At 37.4% G+C, this 21,308-nt stretch overlaps 1 protein-coding gene across 1 annotated transcript in view; it reads left to right on the top strand.

Annotated features, from left to right (window-relative positions):
* Nucleotides 1-21,308, top strand: part of DPH6 (diphthamine biosynthesis 6) — a 213,376-nt gene that overhangs the window by 158,522 nt on the left and 33,546 nt on the right. Inside the window, exon 14 of the mRNA XM_082485511.1 lies at nucleotides 14,470-14,875. Coding sequence (XP_082341637.1) covers nucleotides 14,470-14,875 — 406 coding nt within the window. The remainder of the gene's footprint in view (nucleotides 1-14,469; nucleotides 14,876-21,308) is intronic.

Raw genomic sequence — 21,308 nt, forward strand, 5'->3', positions numbered from 1 at the left:
TGGCCGGGATGGAGTTAGCTTTGTCCATATCAACCCCTATGGTGCTGTGTTTTGGATTTGTGGCTAAAACAGTGTTGCTAACAGGCTAATGTTGCACGATTTCAAGGCTTTCTGGTTTTCCCACTCAGCAACCCCAGCGAGTAGACTGGGGGTGGGCAAGACGCAGCCAAAGGAATATCCCGTACCACATAACATCATGCTCAGCAATAAAAAGTGGGGAGTTTCGTCTTCCAGAGTGGCTATGCCCCAGAGGCTGGCTGCACAGTGGTCTGCCAGTGGGAGGTGGTGAATGATTGCCTTTGCATCACTAGTTTTATTCTCTTCACTTATTAAACTGTCTTTATCTCGACCCAAGAGTTCTCTCATTTTTGCTCTTCCGTCCTGCCGGGGTTGGGGGGCAAGCGAGCAGCTGTGTGGGTGCTTAGCTGCTGGCTGGGGTTAACACCACAAATAGATTCAGCCAATTACCACTGAAGCGAAACTCTACAATTAATTAGGAAAATTCATACCTGGCCTTCTCCCTCATCAAGCTCCAGTCAAAAGTAGAGCTCAAAATATCATTTCTTCCTTTTGAAACTGTGAAAGAATCTTATCTCTACTCAGATCCAGTTATGATCTTCCACCACCAAAAACTTGAAGGAAAAAAAAAAATTAACTTAGAAAATTTCCCATCTTCTTTCTTTTAGTGGAAGTACATTTTTAGTAGTGTATAGTACAATCCAAAGGATCCTACTAAATTTCAGTAGTTGATTATCCAGATCTCTGGTTCTGTGTACTGGTCATAATAACAATTTCATTTCCTCTTCCTCCTCCTCTTCTCTGAAGGATATCACACAGGCTTCAAAATTATTAATAGATCTTCAATTTCCTTACTTATAAAAGTCAAAGTAAACCAAAAAATATTTATCCTTTCCTGTACTCCACTTTCAAAGAAGTATGTAAGACAACGTGAAAGTGAGCTAGCATTATTTTGAAACCCCTTTAAATTCTTGTGTAGCAAAAATGAGCAGTGCTAACTGGTCAATACGCGGTAACGTACATGCCAGCTCAGCAGTGAATGATCACTTTCAGCTTCTTTTCTGTATTTATTCAGCTTCATGGATGAAAAATAAAAATGCTTCCAGCTGATATGCTACACATGTATAGTTCTCATCAGTCCTTTAGTTGTAGCACAATGAACGCAGCTGGTAACACTTGAAATGTAAGTTTGATTTTCTTTTGGACGTTATTCAGCGTTAATATTACTCAGGTCTTTATGCGTCTCGCTTACAAGCACCTTTGTGGAAACATCCTTGGCCATCTCATGTAGATGACAAAGTAGTTACTTCTGCATATATCACAATGAAGAAGCGAGTCTAAAAGAGAAAAATGTAACTGTTAACTGATGAAAATACTAATTGTCAATTCTGATTAAGTCAGTAATTTTTGTAAAGCTTTGTCATAATTTGTCAAATGTTTGCCTGGAGTTGTAGATACCTATTCAGTAATGCATAGTCTGCACTCTCTGTACATGTGATGCAGAATTACATGGGAGAGATGTATAGGTATATAGATTTTCTCTTTTCTTCCCTCCCCGTGTACATATATATGTATATAGATAAATATACATTATATACATATCCATGAATATACAGTTGTATTTTTTTCTTAGTATAACAACTTTCAACAAGCATATATATTAACACATTTCTTCACTCTGAGGGTGGTGAGGCACTGGAACAGGCTGCCCAGAGAAGCTGTTGAGGCCCCATCCCTGGAGGTGTTCAAGACCAGGTTGGATGGGGTTTTGAGCAACCTGGTCTAGTGGGAGGTGTCCCTGCCCATGGCAGGGGGGTTGGAACTAGATGATCTTTAAGATCCCTTCCAACTTAAACCATTCTATAATTCTACATGTCACTTAAAGGCTTTTTATTGAAAACTTCCTGTCCTAATCTTCTCTACATGGACTTACCTGCCCTCAGGACATAGGAGTTAAGATCCCTTTATATATTTCAGTAGTAGTCTGAGAGACGTAACTTCATCTTCAGGAGAACAAGTTTGCTTTCCATATGTCTCATTCCAATGACTGCTGAGAACAATCACACATTTAACTCAAACTTGGCTTATACTTTTTAGGTTATTACGAACTTCCTCTCATGAGCGGAAGCGGTGGGTCTGGCTGGGATAGAGTTAATTTTCTTCATAGCCGCCCCTATAAGCGCTGTGTTTTGGATTTGTGACTAGCACCATGTTGATTGATGCAGACCAGTGTTGGGTGTTGCTAGGCAGTGCCTGCACAGCGTCAAGGCTTTCTCTTTTTTCAACGTTGCCCGCACCCAGCAAGTAGGCTGGAGTTGGGCAAGAAGCTGGGAGGGGACACAGCTGAGACAGCTGACCCGAATGGACCCAAGAGGTCTTATATGCTATATAAATTAATGCTTGGCAATAAAAACCAGAGCAAGGGTGGGTTTTCCTTTGAGTAGGCATTGCTCAGAGATTGGCTGGGCATTCTGTTGGTGGGTGGTGGTGAATGATTGCCTTTATTTTTCTCTCTTTCCTTCAGTTATTAAACTGTCTTTATCTCCACCCATGATTTTTTTTCTCGCTTTTGCCCTCCTGAGTCTCTCCCCCATCCCACTGCGATGGGCTTGAGTGACTGGGGGGATCTTACCTGCTGGCTGGGGACAACCCACCACAGTGGACCGCAAGAAATTGCCTGAATTGCATCACCTGAGTTTGACTGCTGTAACGTTGAACTGAGGGAAAACTTGTCCTGCAAAATCAAAGATCCAAACTGTCTGCAGGACATTATTGACCAATATAAATGGCTTGACTTAAAATAAAGGGCATGTGCAGTCCTAGTAGTCCTGTTATGTTCCATTTAACTGATCTTGCTTTGCAGTCATACTGTATTAAAAATAAAAGTAACAGACTACCCTGCTGAAAACAAACATTTGCTACAAAATTACTCATATACATAAGATGAAGGAACACAAATGTGTGTACTTTCCACTAAAAATCTTTTTTTACTAAAAAATGCCAAATTCAAAATAATTTTTTATTCTATGTGTCATATTACTAATAAAGGTGGCTATCTCAGTGAGGGAGAGCCTGGCAATTAATAGAAGTTTGATAGCGCCACCAGAATTTTCAAACTGTTTTTTTTCTGCCTCCAGCAGCATCATAATTTTCTTCATTGAATACCACAAAATTTAATTACATGTTTAAGAACAGTAGCTAATGGTGCTGTACGTGTACAGGTGAGCAGGTGATCGTAGTTAGAATGTGTGAGGTAAAAGCTGACATTTGGTTTGAAAATTAGTTCCAGAGCTCAAGATCAAAATTCAGAATGAAAGTAGACTTTCGAAGAAAACATCTTTGCAATCACTATCCAAAATTTACATTCTAAATCATAAAATCAGTTATCCTTAATGCCCACAAAGTAGATTTTGACCATTAACTTTTCTCATTTTCTGTCCCATTTGGGTACACACTCTCAAATGATTTTCAAGTGGAATCTTTCCATCTTGAACAGCCTTAATTCAGTTCAACTCTTTTTCCTAAGTGCTTATTTTTGACACTACACATGAAGAATAAAACCCGCCGAGTGACAGTCTGTGATCATGTTTCATGTGGCAGACTTCATTTGCTTTCAGTTTATATTGCTATCAATTTATGACTTTGTTCCTTAAATAGTTATCTTTTTTTCCACATTGTAACTGATGTATTGAATGATGTATATTTGAGAGGTATTTCAAGGAATCTTAACTTCAGTCATTAACTGGTTATCTCTTGGCTCAGGAACCTTTAGTTTGTTGAGAGAAAGTTAATATTTTTAAAGCAAATAAAACAGCTTTTCAATACGTAATTATTTTCTTATCAATTTTACATTTCCGTGCCCTTTTGAGCATCTAGAGTGCAGCGCTTGAGTTTACATTTAGCTCTTCAGGAACTGCTTTAAATATTATTATTACGAAGGAAGAAATCAAAAATCAAAGTGAATTTTTAGTACAATAGCGAGGTATGGGAAGGTGCAATTGCAGTAACAGCAGCCTGCATTATTGTATAGAACTATCTCACAGCTTGACAGAAAGTCCCTGCTGGGGAGGAAATGTAGGGGAACTGGCAGAATTTTGCTACATCTGCTCCCTACTGCTAATAAGCTTTAACCTGTTTCATTTTTATTATGCTTACTGTTTAGATGCTTTGCCTCCGAAATTATATCTGTAACTATGAGAACACATAAAAGGGAGCACGACAGGTAGGGCTGTTTAAAAATTTAAAGCTATCAGCAAGGGATATTAAAGGCCATAATGGATAAGATGGTTGCCTTCTCAGTGTGGGTTTTTAGAATTCAGGCACTGCAGTGCTGGTGGAAAGACTGAGTGTAAGTAGTGGGTAAAACAGATTTCATAGCTTGAGTAGCTTGTACAGCCGGAAGGCACCCTTCGATCATTTAGTCTGACCTGTATATCACAGACCATTACGTTTCACCCAGAAATTCCTAAATTCCTATTTTGAACCCTGTGAGTATACTTAGGCTAAAATATATCGGACCTGAAGAGTTTAAAATACATTATGCCACAGGATGAGAAACGAGAGGCTGAGCTTCCCATGCAGCAGGAAACGTGTTTATCAGGTTGGTAAGTCCATATGGGAGCGTGACTACTTCTTCAGAATAAACCAAACAACCAGAGGCTTGCATGCACTTAACAAAAGTGAAAATCCCTTTCTGACCCCTTTGACTTAGGGGAAAAAACTACAGGTATTCATACTGTCTCAGAGCACTTGCTTACTGAAATGTTCTGCTGAAGCCATAACCAGTTCCTTCAGGAAAAAAAAAAAACCAAACCAAAAACTAAAACAAAAAACCAAAACCACCATCCCTCCAAAATAAACCTAAACAGAATAAACAAAAGTTAGACATAATCTGTCTCATTATGTATCAGTGGGAGTAATTAAGGGCCCAGTAAGAGGGAGAATATTCTCTTTCAAGCAGTCATATCCATTTTTAAAGCTAATATTCATTGTCTTAATTCTGAATTTCAGGCATTATGCCCCTTTGACAGCCATGCTGGCAGTCCTGTGCTTCTCGTGTTCTCAGTCCAGACTCACGCATTGCAGTCCTTTGAACCTCCGAATAATCAGTGCTATAGCTGAGGTTTATAACCATCTAAAAATGGGGGGGAAATGGAATTGTTTATTTTCCATTTGGTATTATCACATGCTTCCCATAGCTGATTATCCAACATTTTAAAATCTTTCTTTTGCTCTGATGGTGGCATGATTGTCGCCTACAATTATGAAATGTATTTTGAAGAGAGATTGGAATGGATAAAATTCAGTGGGTAGTCGAAAACTCTAAGTCCATGGGGCTATTGAGACTGTGCTTTAAGATAATGGAACAGAACAAGATTGTGACACTTACCTGATAAATCAAGCAAAAATGGAAGTTTGAGTCTTAAATAGGAGATTATTCTCCATTACTGTGAATGCAGAGGTCTGTGTCTTTCTTTCAGCAAGCCAGTTTGCATTTTCTATATTTCTTTCAATTTATTCTAACAAGTAATTATTCAAGCTTACTTTTCGAGAAAACTTCCAGGCTGGTAAGCCCAGAAAGCAGAGGTGTTCACCTACTTACTACAGACTTTGTATGCAGTCTTCGGGCTTTCAATCGTTTATTTGTTCTAGAGACTGGTTCAAAGCTGATTAGGTCTTCCTGGAAATGTGATACTGATTGCTCTTATTTTGATCATATCACAGAGCTTCTCAGTTTCTGAAATGAAAGGATGAAAAAACAGAGATCCAACAGTAGAAAAGAGAAGCATAATTAACAAGCAAATGATGTCCTTATGCCCTATATATAATCAAAGGAGAGCTTGTAAGGTTAGGTCTTTAATTTCAGCTGAGCCCTTTGGTCTATCACACAGAAGTGATGAAAATTTATACCGCTGCATGGCCTCTGTTGACAATAATGGTAAAAGATGGAATAGCAAGTTGCTAAATTATTCTGAGTGATACAAGTTATAAATCATATGTAGTTATTGATCTGATTGCTTACGAACTCTTTCTATTTTCATGAGTTTCCATATTTGTTTATCTTTTTAATGTAATGCTTACATATAATTACAGCAGTACTATTCAGAGACCACTCGTCATGAAAGTTTTGATCCTGCAAAGACTTAAACATATCCTTTATGCACCAAAAACCCATCTCAACTTATAAAACTTGTGGGATTGGGGCCCTAAGAGTGATGTTGGTTAATTGTTGTAGTAGTTTCTTCTGACATACTTGGTTGACTACCTTGAAGTTTTAGCACATCACCTTGACAAATCCTAGTAATAGCCAGCAATACATTGTATAGATTTCAGATTTCCTATGCTTTCAGTAATATAACTTGAGGTATGCTCATTTTAGTCACCTGCAAAATGCCTCTCTGGGAAAAGTTAAGCTGTTGTTCTTGGCGTGTTAATTGCTGACCATTTCATATCTAATAATTAATTTTGCATCAATACCATACCTGCATGCAGAATTTTTCACAATTATTGTAAAGAAAACTTAATTTGGATTTTATTTCCAAATGCCAGCATGTGGAAATATAATCATTATATTGAGAGATGAAATTAATTTGAAAACCATTTGAATTTTAAAAAATGATTTAAAGTACCTTTTGAAATAGTACTGCCTCTAAATTTCTATACCCATATTTGTTCCCCTGTATCTGCTTTCCCTTTTGGGGGTTTCTGTTTTTTAAGATAGATAAAGACTCCACAAAAAAGAAATTGTTCTGCAAAATGTGCTCTCAGATGCTGACACAAAAAATAAAGATCCGCCTTGTTTTCTCTAGATTCCCTCTGATTCAGTAACACCAGGTAAGTACAGGCTCAGTTTTCCAGTGGACATTGTACAAAATAATTTCTACATAACACAGTGGTAACTGAACTGCCATCAGCTTTGTCCAACAGGTTGTGGAGTAGAGAGGGCTAAAATATCTGAAGAACTGTTTTCTTTTTATATTAACGGTATTTATTCCATGATAAATATTCAGGTTTATAAGACCTCATTTTCAGTCTGCCAGTCTCGTGTTAATGTATTTTTGGCATGCAGCAAGTAATCTGTTTTATTTCAGGAAGGAATACTAAATGACAGATTTTCTTATTTTTGTAAGCTTTGCAAAAAGAATATTCTTAACAATTTTATTGTTATAAAACACTGCGGTATGCATTCTTTGAATTCTGGCGTGTTATACCAGGAATGCATGTGGCCTATTTATTAGACAAACTAGGATGTTGAAAAGGATTGCTTCTATCCTACTTTTTTCAAGAACTGACATTTTTATTCTTATGCAGTTTTCCTAGTGGAATCTTTACTTTTTAAAGTCGTAAACCTATTGTTGTGAGAGACTCTCTAGCAAAGCTTAAACTGGATCTCAGGAGTTTGATGCACTCTGTTTAATGCAGGCAGTGTAAAAGAAATTTTAAATGTATTATTTAAAGGCACATTAATCTTGCTGCTATAATGGTGTAATAATGCATACCATAGAAGGTTTTCATAAACTCAGCTTCTAAAAGTAACATCACAGTATCTTTCTTTTTGTTCTCCAAGTCAGTTCTTTGTAGAGATAGCAATTACGCATTCGTCTCTGTCTCTTACAGCCTGATTCCATATTCAGCTGCGCGGTGGGTAGACCTTAGTCCTTATTCACGCAACAAAAAGAGTATTTCTCATTTGGAACAAATGGAGGGTAGTCAACATAAACAAATGTATATAATAAATATTAAGAGCTGAAATGTGTACCTTTTTCAATTAAATTAAGTAAAATAGTTAAATGCTTATACAACGATTGAGCATTGGTTTGTCCTATACTCATTATTCCTGTGTTTTCACTGGAATCTTAATGGGTATGCCTTTGTTTGGGGTTTGGTTTGGTTTTTTAATGAAAAAATGCACTATTGGAGAAATTCCTTTTTAAGTTTAGCAGTTTTAAAACCACAGTCTGTGTAGACAACCCTTTTTCATTCAGCTATGCTCATTGCATTGGGTTCTGGTTTGTTTTGTAGCGGTGTTGTGAATGCATTAGGCATTCATTGGTGTAAGAGTGTTCTGTAGCTCCCCTGAATATGCACAATGAAAATCAAGTGAATCTTTACTAAGAACGGAGGCATACAAAATGCACGGACTCGATAATACTAGGAACCAATGTGATAACTCCTTGTATCTGAGCAAAGCTCAGGAAAGCATTATCCACCCAGCAGTTCAGACAACCGTTTTACTTTAATGTAGAGATACAGGTTAATTACAAGTTTAAAAACCAATTGACAACCTCGGTTGTTAACCTTCCTTCTTGTGATATGAAAGGGCTTGTATTTCTGCATTAAACAGGTTCATAAAAGTGTTAGCTAAGGCATGTTTCTACCAAGCGACCTTTTCCGCTTCAGACCAGGCATGAATACAAACTATAGGAAGAGTTCCCATTCTTGTTTCTTGTTATTAGATACCTTAATGAACTGGATGTCATTTGATAACTGTAGTATTGTGGCTTTCAGTCAGTTTTCAGCCGAGCCCTTCGACCCCTCCTATTTCCCGCCAATCATCCTTATACTTTTGCAGATTTGAGTTAACCATCCTTTGCACAACCTCATTAGAGGGTTAAAACACAGCAGACTGTCTGGGTGGCTCCAGTGTAAGAGGTCTGAAGGTCCCCATTCCTGGGGCAGGTGCCTGAAGCAGACAAAACCTTCTGCTTAGCACAGTCTGGGACTGTCTGTTGTGTTTTGGTTGTCTGTGCTGTCTCTATCAGTATAAGCAGGGACTGAAGATAAATGTGCCCCCCTAAAAGTGGGATTCCAGTTCTCTCTGTGAGTCTGCTTTGAAAAAGGAGAGAGGAAGCTTGCTTTTTTTTTTTTTTTCTCAAAAGAGGCCAAGAGTAACCACATCAAACTCCCACTTCTTTGAGCCCAGTCTTCTGATGCTGGGACCTCTGCTCAACTCACTGAAGAAGCACTTCAGAGCTGTTACCTGCATTCTTCTGCTTGACTCTGTGCTCACCGTTCATCTAGAAAATCAGTCTGGAATATCACAGATGAACATAAAATTCCCTTAGAATTACAGAAATGTTGGAAAGGACTAGTTGTTGCAAGGGTCTATTTGTGAAAATCCAACCAGTCCTGTCAAGAAAGCCCAGTTGTTTTTCTTCACCAAACTCACCACTGGTATCAGCCTAAGCATAAAATCTTACGTAAGAACATAAGAATAGCCGTAATGGTGTAGGCTCTGCTTAGCATTCTGACTCCAAACAGTAGCCCTAAGCAGATGTGAATAGTAAAATCAGGAAAAGCACATATCCACTGTAATATTCTCCCAACCTCAAACTATTTTATTTCATATTTAAATTAATTAAATTAATTTTAATAGTTATATAAATCATTAATTTTTATATAAATTATTAACTATTGTATAAATTAAGAATTAACTAAGAATTTTAATATGTCTCTTTTATAATCCCCACTGAATCTGCGTTCTGAGTACTTGTTCTTGAATCCCTGTAAAGTCCTTGCAACCACAGCATTCTCCATCAAGGCATTCCAGCTGTCACCCGCCATTGTTCTTTTTGAAACCATGCTCTTACTAATGTCATTTGATGATCCATAGTTCTTGTACAGAAAGACAAGCGTGCAAAATCAATTCTTATCCCTATCCACCCTTCTTATGTCGTGTATGATTTTGTAAACCTCTGTCATATCCTCTTTAAGAAGGCTGGAGAACATTTCTAGTCAGACCCTCCAGAGCTTTTGATCATCCTTGTTGTCCTCCTCTGAACACATTCTGGGTCTTAGTACATTATTTTTCAGTTGAGAGATCCAGCGTTGTACATCTTACTCAAGGTGCAGGTGAACTGTAAATTTCTACAGTGGCATAATGTTACTCACTTTGTTCTCTATCCCTTTCCTAAGAATCCATAACTTTTTACTTGCTTTCTTGACTGCTGTCTTGACTTTACTTGCTTGCTTTACTTGCTATCTTGACTACTGTGATGCTTTGTTAACCAATCCATGAAGATTTTCCAGGTTGTTACTTAGCTTAGCACAGCACTCTTCTCAATATTTACAGTAATATGGCATCAGCCTACTTTGGAATTATGCAATGTCAGGCAAATAACAGAGTCATATTCACAGTCCTCTGAAAATCTCCTCCATATCTTCTGTTTTTCCCCTGAGTTATTGAAATGTGTATTGTATCGCCAGAAGAATATCAGTATTTTCTTCATGGTGGGAAAAGTCCTTTGTTGAGTTGTGGTTTTTTTCAAAGCAAAGTGTTAAAAAATGAGAGTGTTCACAGTCCTCTGGATAGAGAATTATATGGATATCATGCACGTATTTAGAAAAATCTGCTTTTTGCCTTCCTTTTCCAAACTTTCTGAGACTCCACCTTTGATAAAATGAGTAGCAGATGATCCTGTTGTCACAGGGAGGATATTATGAATCATGTTTGAGGACAGTCTGACATGAGATTCAGTAAGAGCTAAATCACTTGTCATATCAAATTTTTGTCCAAAGTTTTGGGATCTACCATTTCATAGCATGACAGAATCAAAATCCCGTCATAGCGTGGCCTCCGAGATGATCCAGTTTGCATCCGTTCCTGAAAGAAGACATTTTTACAGAGTCATTTATTGTCAGAGGCTGTCTCCTGCACAGCGAAAGGATGTTGCCTGGCTTCCTTCTCCAGCCCTCTTTGAATCAGATCATGTAAAAGAGTAGCACGGAATTAGCATCCGCCTCCATATTATCTCAGCAGTCGACAATGAACCTTTGCAATATGCTCATTTTCCCCTATGGCATCCGAACTGTTCCTGGTGCCAAGTTACCTCGCAGTATTTATTCTTGGAAAGAATTAAATCCTGTGGAAAAGCTAACAACTGGAAATGGGGATCTTCGACAGGCAGGCTCTCTCCCGTGAATTGAAAATCATTTGAATCCTGATAGCTAGCAAATAAGTATTTAAGGGCAAATACCTTTAGATGACAGCTACACCTACAGCCTAATTTCCAAAGATTTGTAAAATTCAGGTCAAACATACTTTAAGGAATCACTGCTTTCAATAGTGTTTGGTCCAACGGTGTTTTCTCATCTCTCAGTAATAAAAATTTTACAAAGGTTCCCACTTTTTTTTCAAGAATTACAAGCCAAACTGCTTCCTTTCTCCCTTAATTTTTTCAAGACTGAAGACATAGAAGGACACAGCCAAAGCCTGTGCTCCTTTATAGAACAGTCTACAACAGTATCCTTGGGCAAGAACCCTAAAAACATGTTTTTCTTCATGGTACCACAGCTGTCTGCCAAAAGTGCTGGATTCTGTTGATGAGAGAGCAGAATCAATTGTAAAGAGCAGCTTAGTCATAAAATAATTCCTCTTCGTTTTCACTCTTAATAATTACTTATATTGTTCCAGCATCATATGAATAGCATTTCTTAGCAGACCTTATATATTCACCCTCATTTGCTAGACAGGCTATCATAAAGATATGCAGCTGTTTAAGACACTTGTAAATTTCTGAAAGGTAACTCGTAAATGCGGCATCCACGTACAACACAAATGTCAGCAATTTCTTGAAAGTAAGTCAGGAGAGGTCATTGTTAGAAGTATTTCTGTATGATTCTGTAGCAGCTGATGAAAGATTATTAGTCCCCAGTAGCTCCATCACTTGTGCTTTGTGCAAACTCTAAAGTTAAAGGTTACGAGTGCTATAGTACTGTACAGGTACACCGTGAACACTCTTTCACTCAGAATGATTCTCGTTTGTTAAATTTGGAAATGTGCCTTCTCCTGGCCTTAATTTTCATGTAGTTCTTCGTATTCTAAATGGCAGCTGAAGGCAAGCAGAAATAGTGAGTAATTGATTTAACAACCTAAGACAAGTACAGGGAAGTTGAAAACTTTGTCTTAGTGCTTGATGTGACCTGAGAGAGCTTCTTTAGACTTTTTTTTTCTAAAGAGTACCTCAGCACCTTGGGCCAGCAAAGTGGCCTTTAAGCCTGAATGAGCATGACTTTTTTTTTTTTTTTTTTTTTTTTTCCCCTCAGTGGAAAGCTCCAGTATTTCATCTTTTCAAACTGTTTTACAGCACTCAGAGCAGAATTATATTGACAAGGTTAGAATTCATCTCCTAGAGGAGAATACCGTGCTCCTCCTGTTAAGTGCTAATATAACATTTATGTGTTGGTACCTTAATAACAGCCCCGGCTGGCCTAATGAAAGTACTGAAAGCAAACAGTAGTCAGCGAGATTTTATTATGACTGAAGTGACTGCAATTTGAGACAAATTATCCCTATTTTTGTTCCCATATCAAAACCAGAAATGCTAAAGCAATTGCTGCATGTTTGGTGTAGAATTAGACTCCACTATCGTTAATATAGAAGTAAGTGCATTTTTCATGTAAACAGCTCACGAGGGTCAAGCATCAAAGATATTCTGTGCAAAACGCTTGTCAATAACTTTGTGAGTGAATTTTGAAATAAAGTGCCTGTAACCTGTCATTATTTCTTCCTCTCAAAGTTGAGAGCGAGTGGAGGAAAATTGAGCCTGTGAATTGAAGGTACTGTGAGTTATATGGCCTTATCGACTTCAGGCAAAATGACAGGTTTGCCTTGTTATTATTTTTCCTTTCAGAGGTCAAGCAATGGACAATATCACCAGTATGTACTGCAGTGTAAGCAAATTGGTGTATAAAAAAGTCATTATCTGTGTACACAAAGAAGATGGTGTAAGTCACTAATATTAAAAATGCTTAATATATTGTCTGTCCATAAAAATGGAGGAAAAAGTAAGAAAAAAAAAAAAATCTGCTGGCCAGAGTAAGCATTTCAACTATTTGAACGGTTGTTCCAAAAAAAGTGTGTTCAGAGAGCTGATAAGATAATGTAAATTCATACTTTTTGAGAGTACGTATATCATCAGAGGGGGTTACTTTCCATAAACAGACCTTGTTGTATACATAATAGGAGTATGAGTATATGTATTTAAGTATAAGGTAACAGGATGGACTTAACTTTCTTCATAGCAACCTGTATGGTGCTATGGTGTGGACGTGTGACTGAGGCAGCGTTGATAACGCACCGGGGTTTTTAGCTATTGCTGTGCAGTGCTGGCACAGCGCCAAGGCCTTCTCTGTTTGTCACACCACCCCGCCAGCGAGTAGGCTGGGGGGGGGGGGGGGTGCACAAGAAGTTGGGAGAGGACACAGCTGGGACAGCTGACCTCAACTGACCCAAAGGGATATTTCATTCCATATAACACCATATTCAGCCATAAAAACTAAGGGGAGGGGTCTCTGGGAGGATACCATTGCTCACAGTCTCGCTGGGTATCAGTCTGCTGGTGGGGAGGTGTTGAGTATCACTGCATCACTTGTTGCATCACTTGTTTTGTTTTTCTCCTTTTTCTTCTTCCTTTTTTCTTCGCTTATTAAACCATCTTTATCTTGATCCACAAGTTTTCTCAGCTGTGCCGTCGGGGAGGGAAGGAGTAAGCCAGCAGCTGCGTGGTGCTTAGCGGCTGCATGGAGTCAGCCCAGCACAACGTATTGTTCCTAGTTTAAAGCTCTAAGGTTGTTTTTGTTGGAATTCATGTGAAAAAGGATTGAACACATAGTAACAACACAGGGACAAGATAATTCTTTTATGAACTTATCGTAGGTTTGTTAAGATTCAAAGGTAATGCTATTTAATGCACATAGGTCTAATTCTTTTAGGTTGAAATGGCTACAAATTCACAATTTCTTCCACACAGGACACACAAGAGTGTTTTGGGATTTTGAAACGTAATATTCACTGTTAACATTCTACAGTGTAAAATTTTTTACAAAGAAGCAGAAAGCCTGTCCCACTTTAATACCGTCAGAAGAAAAGGAACTCGGTTACTCAGAGTTAGCTTACCTAGTTAGCTAATTAAACATGCTGGTTGAGGTGAAAACAATTTAAATGTACTTCCTAAATGAGCTCTGCTATTAAGAAAACACATTATGTCTTCTAAGAGGGTTTGTTCAAGATCATTCTGCTTTTCAGAACTGTCTGAACTGTGTCTTTAGTACTCCAACGGTGAAAATAAATCTGATGTGCTTTACTAACTAATTTCTGTAGTTTCAGTAGTTCCTACCATTTATATTCTTCAAAGACCATTGGTACAGACAGAATGTATGCAAAAATACTTTTTTTTTGACTGCAAAATGAGTGCAAAATACACTATCATCAGCATTTTTTTAAATGGTACAGGCTTAACAGTAGTTTGAGATTGCAAAAATGAGCAGATACTGTCAGACAAATTCCTAACTGCTCAAGATGACTTTTCAATAAGAAGGAAAGTTTAGGGGAAGAACAGTCTCTGAGAAATAACTGTACTGCACATACTTTTTTGAATATATCAACTGAATGTGAGCAACATTATTTTCTACCAGCTCTGTAATATGCACAATGTTTTGTTTATCTTGTAGGTTGAAGATTCAGAGACGTATCATGATGTGACTGCCGTTTGTGGGTTGCTTACTGTGGTTGTAATATCGCACCTACCCAGAGATGCTGCCATTGAATGGCATGCTGTTGCAGCAGTTGATGATCCACTCCAAAGAAAACATTTTGCAATGAAGATGTTGTCAGAGGGCTTCCAAATTGAGTGCGAATCTGTGGAGTCTAGTTCTGCATCTTGTGCATCAATCTCTGTACGTCTGAGCTTGATTTCACCATCAGCTTCTCAGCCTGATTTAAACGGACCTCTTCATGACTTAGTTGCTATGTTTAGACAAGCTGTTGAGAAACTTTCAGAAGACTGCAATGCAAGTCCTTTGTCTTTTAGAGCTTTCTTCAAGGAGGATGTCTTTCATGCTGAAGCACTACAAACAGGTAAGACTTATGATGACAGAAACTAGGTGTTAAGCATAAGGTAATTTTTGCTTACTTATGCATAAGGTTTCATTGGAAGAAGACATTTTAGAAGTGCCTTTCAAGGACAGGTGGCCAAGAAGGTCAACAGCATCCCAGCAGGTATCAGAAATAGCATGGCCAGCAGTACTAGGGAAGTGATTGTCTCCCTGTACTCAGCACTGGTGATGCCTCACCTCAACTACTGTGTTCAGTTTTGGGTCTCTCACTACAAGAAAGACGTTGAGGTCCTGGAGCGTGTCCAGGGAAGGGCAGTGAAGCTGGTGAAGGGTCTGGAGAACAAGTCCTGTAAGGAGTAGCTGAGGGAACTGGGGTTGTTTAATCTGAAGAAAAGGAGGCTGAGGGGAGACCTTATCATTCTCTACAACTGCCTGAAAAGAGGTTGTAGTGAGGTGGGTGTTGGTTTCTTCTCCCAGGTAGCAAGTGACAGGACAAGAGGAAATGGCCTCAAGTTGTGCCAGGGGAAGTTTAGACTGGATATTAGGAAAAATTTCTTCACAGAAGGGGTTGTCAAACATTGGAACTGGCTGCCCAGGGAAGTGGTTGAGTCATTACCCCTGGAGGCATTTAAAAGATGTGTAGATATGGTGCTGAGGGACATGGTTTAGTGGTGGACTTGGCAGTGCTAGCTTAACAGTTGGACTTGACGATCTTAAAGGTGTTTTCCAACCTAAACAATTCTATGATTAAGATAAATTCGTTATTTTTCTGGTTACCAGGCATGCTTCTTATATAGAAAGGTTCTATTCTTGGAAGTTTTGAAGTCCAAACAGGATAAAGCCCTGGGTTACTTGTCTGATCTCACAGCTGACCTGACTTTGAGTAGGAGGTTGGATTACATGATCTCGCTCCAATCTGAGTTGTTCTGTGATTCCATGAAAGAGAGGTTGCTGAGAAGTCCAGCCACCTCAGGGTCGAACATAAGGAGAATGAATCTTTTGCACAAAAGTCTTTGAACAGTTGTCCACTTGGTAGCCTGCTTTTGTCATGATCTAGAACTATGTTCAAATGACCAAATTCTGTGTGCTAACAGGCACTCTTTTAAGAATAAAGAATGAAATATTAATGTTTTAAAACAAGAAAATGGTGCTATATCCTGTAGATTAGAGGATGTCTGGTTTTGAACATGGGCTGTTTTCTTACCAACTTATTTAAATAGAACTTGCTAACCAAACAAGTTTACTGTTTTTTTTTCCCAATGTTTATTTTTGCAAAATCTCATTGCCTTACCAAGTAAAGAGAATACAGAATAATAAATATAACGTTGCAATTGTAATTTATTTGTTATGTTGTAGCTCTGTGTTTCGGGCTATGCTCAATCTGGGACAACTAACATTATGCAAGAGCACAACAGCTTATTTTATCTGTCAGGCCAATAAAACTGGTAGACCATACTTTTACTGAAATCAGTGAGAGCTTTGTTATCAATTTGAGAAGGAACAAAATCAGATCCTTAGTCTATATTTATCTCAAAGATGCATGCACTTTAAAAATCCTTGCAGACCACAACTGATCCATATTAATTAGCTGACATAAATGTTAGCCCTCAAATATTCTACTGTCCTATTTTTTTTTCTTAACCTGCAGCAGTTTTTGAAGAAAATTCAACTTGACATTGTTTAATAGATTTAAAGTACAGGAATTGAAAGCTATAAAAATGTGGCATAGAATAAGCATATTTAATCCAGGAAGCAAGGAATGAACATATAGTCTGACAGAATGTTGTTGTTTTTACTACATCTTGTTTAAGAGCTAAAAGGAAACCTGATAAAACATGTTCCTGGCATGGGATTAACATTACCGTTTTGCCTGCTCTCTTTCTGATATTTCTCAGGCCATACAATAATTACTTTCAAATAAATTTTATTTGCTTTATTAAATATATTCATCAATATAATGAATAAATTGCGTGCATAAAAATTTGATTCAGTTCCATTCACGTTATACTACCAATGGCATAGACATAGGAAGATTTGTTGTGATTGTCATATATTCATCCTAGTTGTGTTCAGATCTCTGCACTGTCATAATAATTTCTGCCATTATAGCAATTTTATCATTATCCCCACTGGTAAGAAATACATTCTTGCAAATCTGTAGAATATATAGAATACATTAAATTTACAAGTAGCATTAATTCATTGATGAAGAATTTAAAAATAACTTTTTTCTACTTCTGAAAAATTTCCAGAAAGTTCATGTAATGGGAAGAACAAATATGCTATATATTTGAAAATAATTACTCAAATTAAAATAGTTGTAGCTGAAGTGTGTCTTACTGATAATTTCAATCTTAAATAAGACTATTGTATATATACTGTTTCTGATTTAAAATCAGAAGACTAATTTTTAAGGTATTGTTAAGACACAGGAACATATTTAAGTGTACTGCTAATACGTGTCCTTGGAACCCTGGAAAGGATGTAGTCTCCGGTGAAGCCTCCTCAGCTTTCCAAAGGATACAGCATATTACTGAGCTATGTCCTTGACTGTCTTTTGCACTACTATTATAATTATATTTCTTATAATTTAAAATGTGCTTACACATATGGATTAATTCTCATTTTAAAAAGCACTGTATAATGTCTCCAAGATGTACCCATTCATTTCAGTATCCCTTAGACAGTGTCCATAAGCAAGATGATATAGTCTATGTTTTATCTTCTGTTATTATTGGCAGTCTTTAGTTTTGACTGGCAGAATTACTGCAAATATGTGTGTCCTTTAGCGTGCTTCACAGATGTAATATACCGGAACTAATGTCAGGTCTTTCTTTTGAATCCCGTGGTATTTTAACCTGCCTATAACACCAGCCCAAGGTATTAGAGATTGTTATGTTGTGATGACCACTGCTTCTTCCAGTTCCTCATAGTGTATTCCCGTTTGCCTCTTGAGCCTTGAGGTGGTCCTCATTTTTCATCTACAACAGCCCATTAACTTGTCAGCCTTCTTCGTAAATCTGGATTCAGGACCAAGGGAGAAAAAAAGAAAACATGTTTTACATTACCCAGAAGCTTAGTTCATTACCTGAATAGAATTCGAAGCACACATATAAAATATTTAGGCAAGTTGAGAGAAGCTTGTTCTGCTTAATAAAATGCACGAATCTGAATGTGGTGAGTCACAAGAGGGGACAGTACTGGCTTCCAAAATAGCACTGCTTTGTGTCTTGTCAGGTCTGTCCGAGCATGGCCAAAACTTGCTCATACCTCTCTCTGTAGGCTTGCCCTAAGATATTTTGAGTATTTGGGTGTCTCTGTGGTGATTTCTGCTGCCTCCAAAGGTTACTTTCTGTTGCAGAGTGTGTCTAGGTGGGTATCAGAATTTACTTAGGCTACTCATCAAATAGTTGGTAACAACTGTCTTTCAGATACAGAGTAGCATTTTACGAGGACACAGGGTAAAGCAGAAATATACTGATCTTGACCTAAAAACCTGCAGGCCTAATAAATGGACTTTTAAAAAATATTGTTTCCTTGATGTGGCTGCCAGAACACAAATGATATTGAGATTTGCCATTTATTAATTCAGCTCAGGTAGTGCTGGTTGCTAACCATCTGTATGATGATCTGTTAGTGACATGTTTGATCTCCGACATGTGTTAGACACAGTTAATCCCACAAGTAGCTCTGTCCTTTTGGAGTCTTCAACTACCATCAGATGCATTGTCTGCTGAGGAAAGATAATTAATATCGTGGCAGGGGATGCTAGACACTGCTATTCAAATGTTTTCAATGTGAAACACATCAGACAGTTGTATCTATAATGGAAAAGACGGAAATTATCACGTCTCAGAAATCAAGAGAGATAGTTGAAGAGATAACTGTTCCAGTCGTAGTGGATTTCAGGTGGACTTCCATCATGTCATAAGATCAGCAAATAGCCTCCAGTAATTCTTGTAAGATCCTGAATTGTAATGTACTGTCTCCTCTAGGAACAGCAAGGAAAAGAATAAAGGTACTTTTTTCTGATTAGAACTTAAAATCATTGGAGTGAAAGGAGGAAATAGTGCCACAGATCTTCTCAAATGAGCCTCTGATTAGATGAGTGCTTTTTTGGTGCAAAGAAATTGTCATTTATTTAAAACTGTCCAAATAAATTAGAGAAATTTGTTTGTACCTGACACAGTAAGATGGGCAACAGGAATATGTACTCTCTGCATATCGTAACAGGTTATTGGAAATTTTTATAGCCGGTGTTACTGATGTCAAAAGAAGCTAAAGGTTTGTAATGCAAATCTGAGACAGATAGCTTTCTGTCATCCTAAGACCAGATGTAAAGTTTTATTGAACAAAGTGTAGTACTGATGGTGAACTTCTCAGAGGCAATCCCTCATAACATACGAGAGCATTATGGGCACCGTGCTGAGACCACAGAACGTGTTAGAAGTAGGAGGATTAGATTAAGCTGACATATATACTTAGTAAGATGCTGTTAAGCCTTTAGAAGTCTTTAACATAAATTTTACTATTTATTTCTTATTCTCATTTAAATATGCATTAATATAAACGTGTCAGGACGATTTGCTATACCATCCAGTTGACTAGATTATACTTCAGTGTAGGAAAGATGAATGTTCATAAGTCATCCCATTATGATTTCACAAGCCTTGTTCACAGGATGTATGCAAAATATTTTTTAATATTTATTAGGGAGTAGAAAAGGTCCTGCATTCACCAGAACATCATATTACATAATCCCTTTTTAATACTATAGAAAAAATGAAGTGGGAATATAAAAAGGCAAAAGAGAACAGGAATAGAAAGACAGTCTGGTAGCAGCATTTAAATGAATATATAATTCGTTTTAAATGTGGCTCTGCTCTGTAAACGCTTAGGACTAAAAGGCTCTTAGTTCTTATATGTTTATCAAGTTTCAATGATACTATAGTTTAAAAAAAAAATTTAATATGGCTCGAGTATAGTTCAACTGGACTGTGGAAAATCTTGCTTGAAATGGGACTGTTTCTTCTGTTGAAAGAGAAGCCGGGGTGATTAGGCATTCAGTTATCAGTCCTTGCACCGACATAGTAAGACCCAGACGCACGTACAACATACCGCTTTTAAACTAAAGATCTTCCATCTGATAAGATGTAAAGTATTCCATTTATTAAAATACTGCATTATCAACACCTTTTCCAGATGTTTTCCAAAACATACAGTTTCCGGTACTGGTAGATATACATTATGTAGCGTAAACCTAAGAGAGGTGGAAGAAGATCAAGTGAAGATACCAAGATGCATTTTCTTAATAACATATGTCCACGTGCATTAGAGTTTAATATTCTTTAACTAATGCTTTTTAAATTCACACTGGGAATTTATTTCAACTTAACTTTCTTGATGGATATGCCTTTATACACTGGGAACAATATCCCATAGGGGCAGCCGGAATCTCAACCTCCAAACGTTTGTACGCAGGCCTACGTGTTCTCATGTGAGTAATTGGTATTTACTCAGCAGTCGTGGAGAACTACTTACATGAGTAGAAACTAAACAGTCATTAAGAACTATTACTGAGTAACAATGAAGCAGGTACATAAGTGTTGATAACTTCTAAGTGTTGGTCCTTTTGGAATCAAGCTTTGCAATCACTAACTAATGAAGTAGTTTCTGTGACTAACATATATAATTTGGCCAAAAAAAAAAAATCATGATGCTGTTGAAATAGGCAGTAAAAATGGAACTTGGTTTTCTACCAAATTCTATTAGTTTAGGCTAATTGGAAAATGTGAGAATAGTTGCCAACCTGAAAGAAGAAGAAAATTTCACTTTAAATTTCTTGGGTTTCCCATAAAGAAAACAAAGAAATTGCCAAGTATAATAGTTCAAGCACTACACTGCTGCTGCTCAAAAAAAAAAAAAGGACAGAAATAATAAAAAATGGTTAAATTAGTACTTGGGGAAATGAATCAGATTATAATATACATAAGCAATTAGGAAATACTGATGTGATTCATGAGTGTGTTTGAAATGACATTTTAAAAGGGTAAAAGCAGCTAAATTTGGTCTTGAGCCACAGAGGTGGCATTGCTATCTCGCTATTGCTATCCAAACTATCCAGTCAAGAGATCTGATACATTAAATTATTGTCAACGTGCTGAAATTTTAGACTCTCATAAGTTTTCAAGGTTGTGCTGTTATTGTATATACTGCAAGTCACTGTATACATATTTTTAGCAGAACATCTCATAAAATTATGGGGAAAGGATTTTTTTGTTTGCTATCAAAGACATTGGGAAATTGTTTTAATAGTAATGTTCCCTCTTGACTGAATTTGCATAGGAAAGTGTTTTATGCTTTTGAGGCAGCTTAAAATACATTAGATCCTACTTTAGGGCAGTGGCCTTCTGTCCTTTAGGATGGGAAATTTATTTTTTAAGAGCACAGATACT

The sequence above is a fragment of the Vanellus vanellus genome (assembly GCF_965231255.1).
Source record: "Vanellus vanellus genome assembly, chromosome: 6".
In the NCBI taxonomy this organism is placed as follows: Eukaryota; Metazoa; Chordata; class Aves; order Charadriiformes; family Charadriidae; genus Vanellus; species Vanellus vanellus.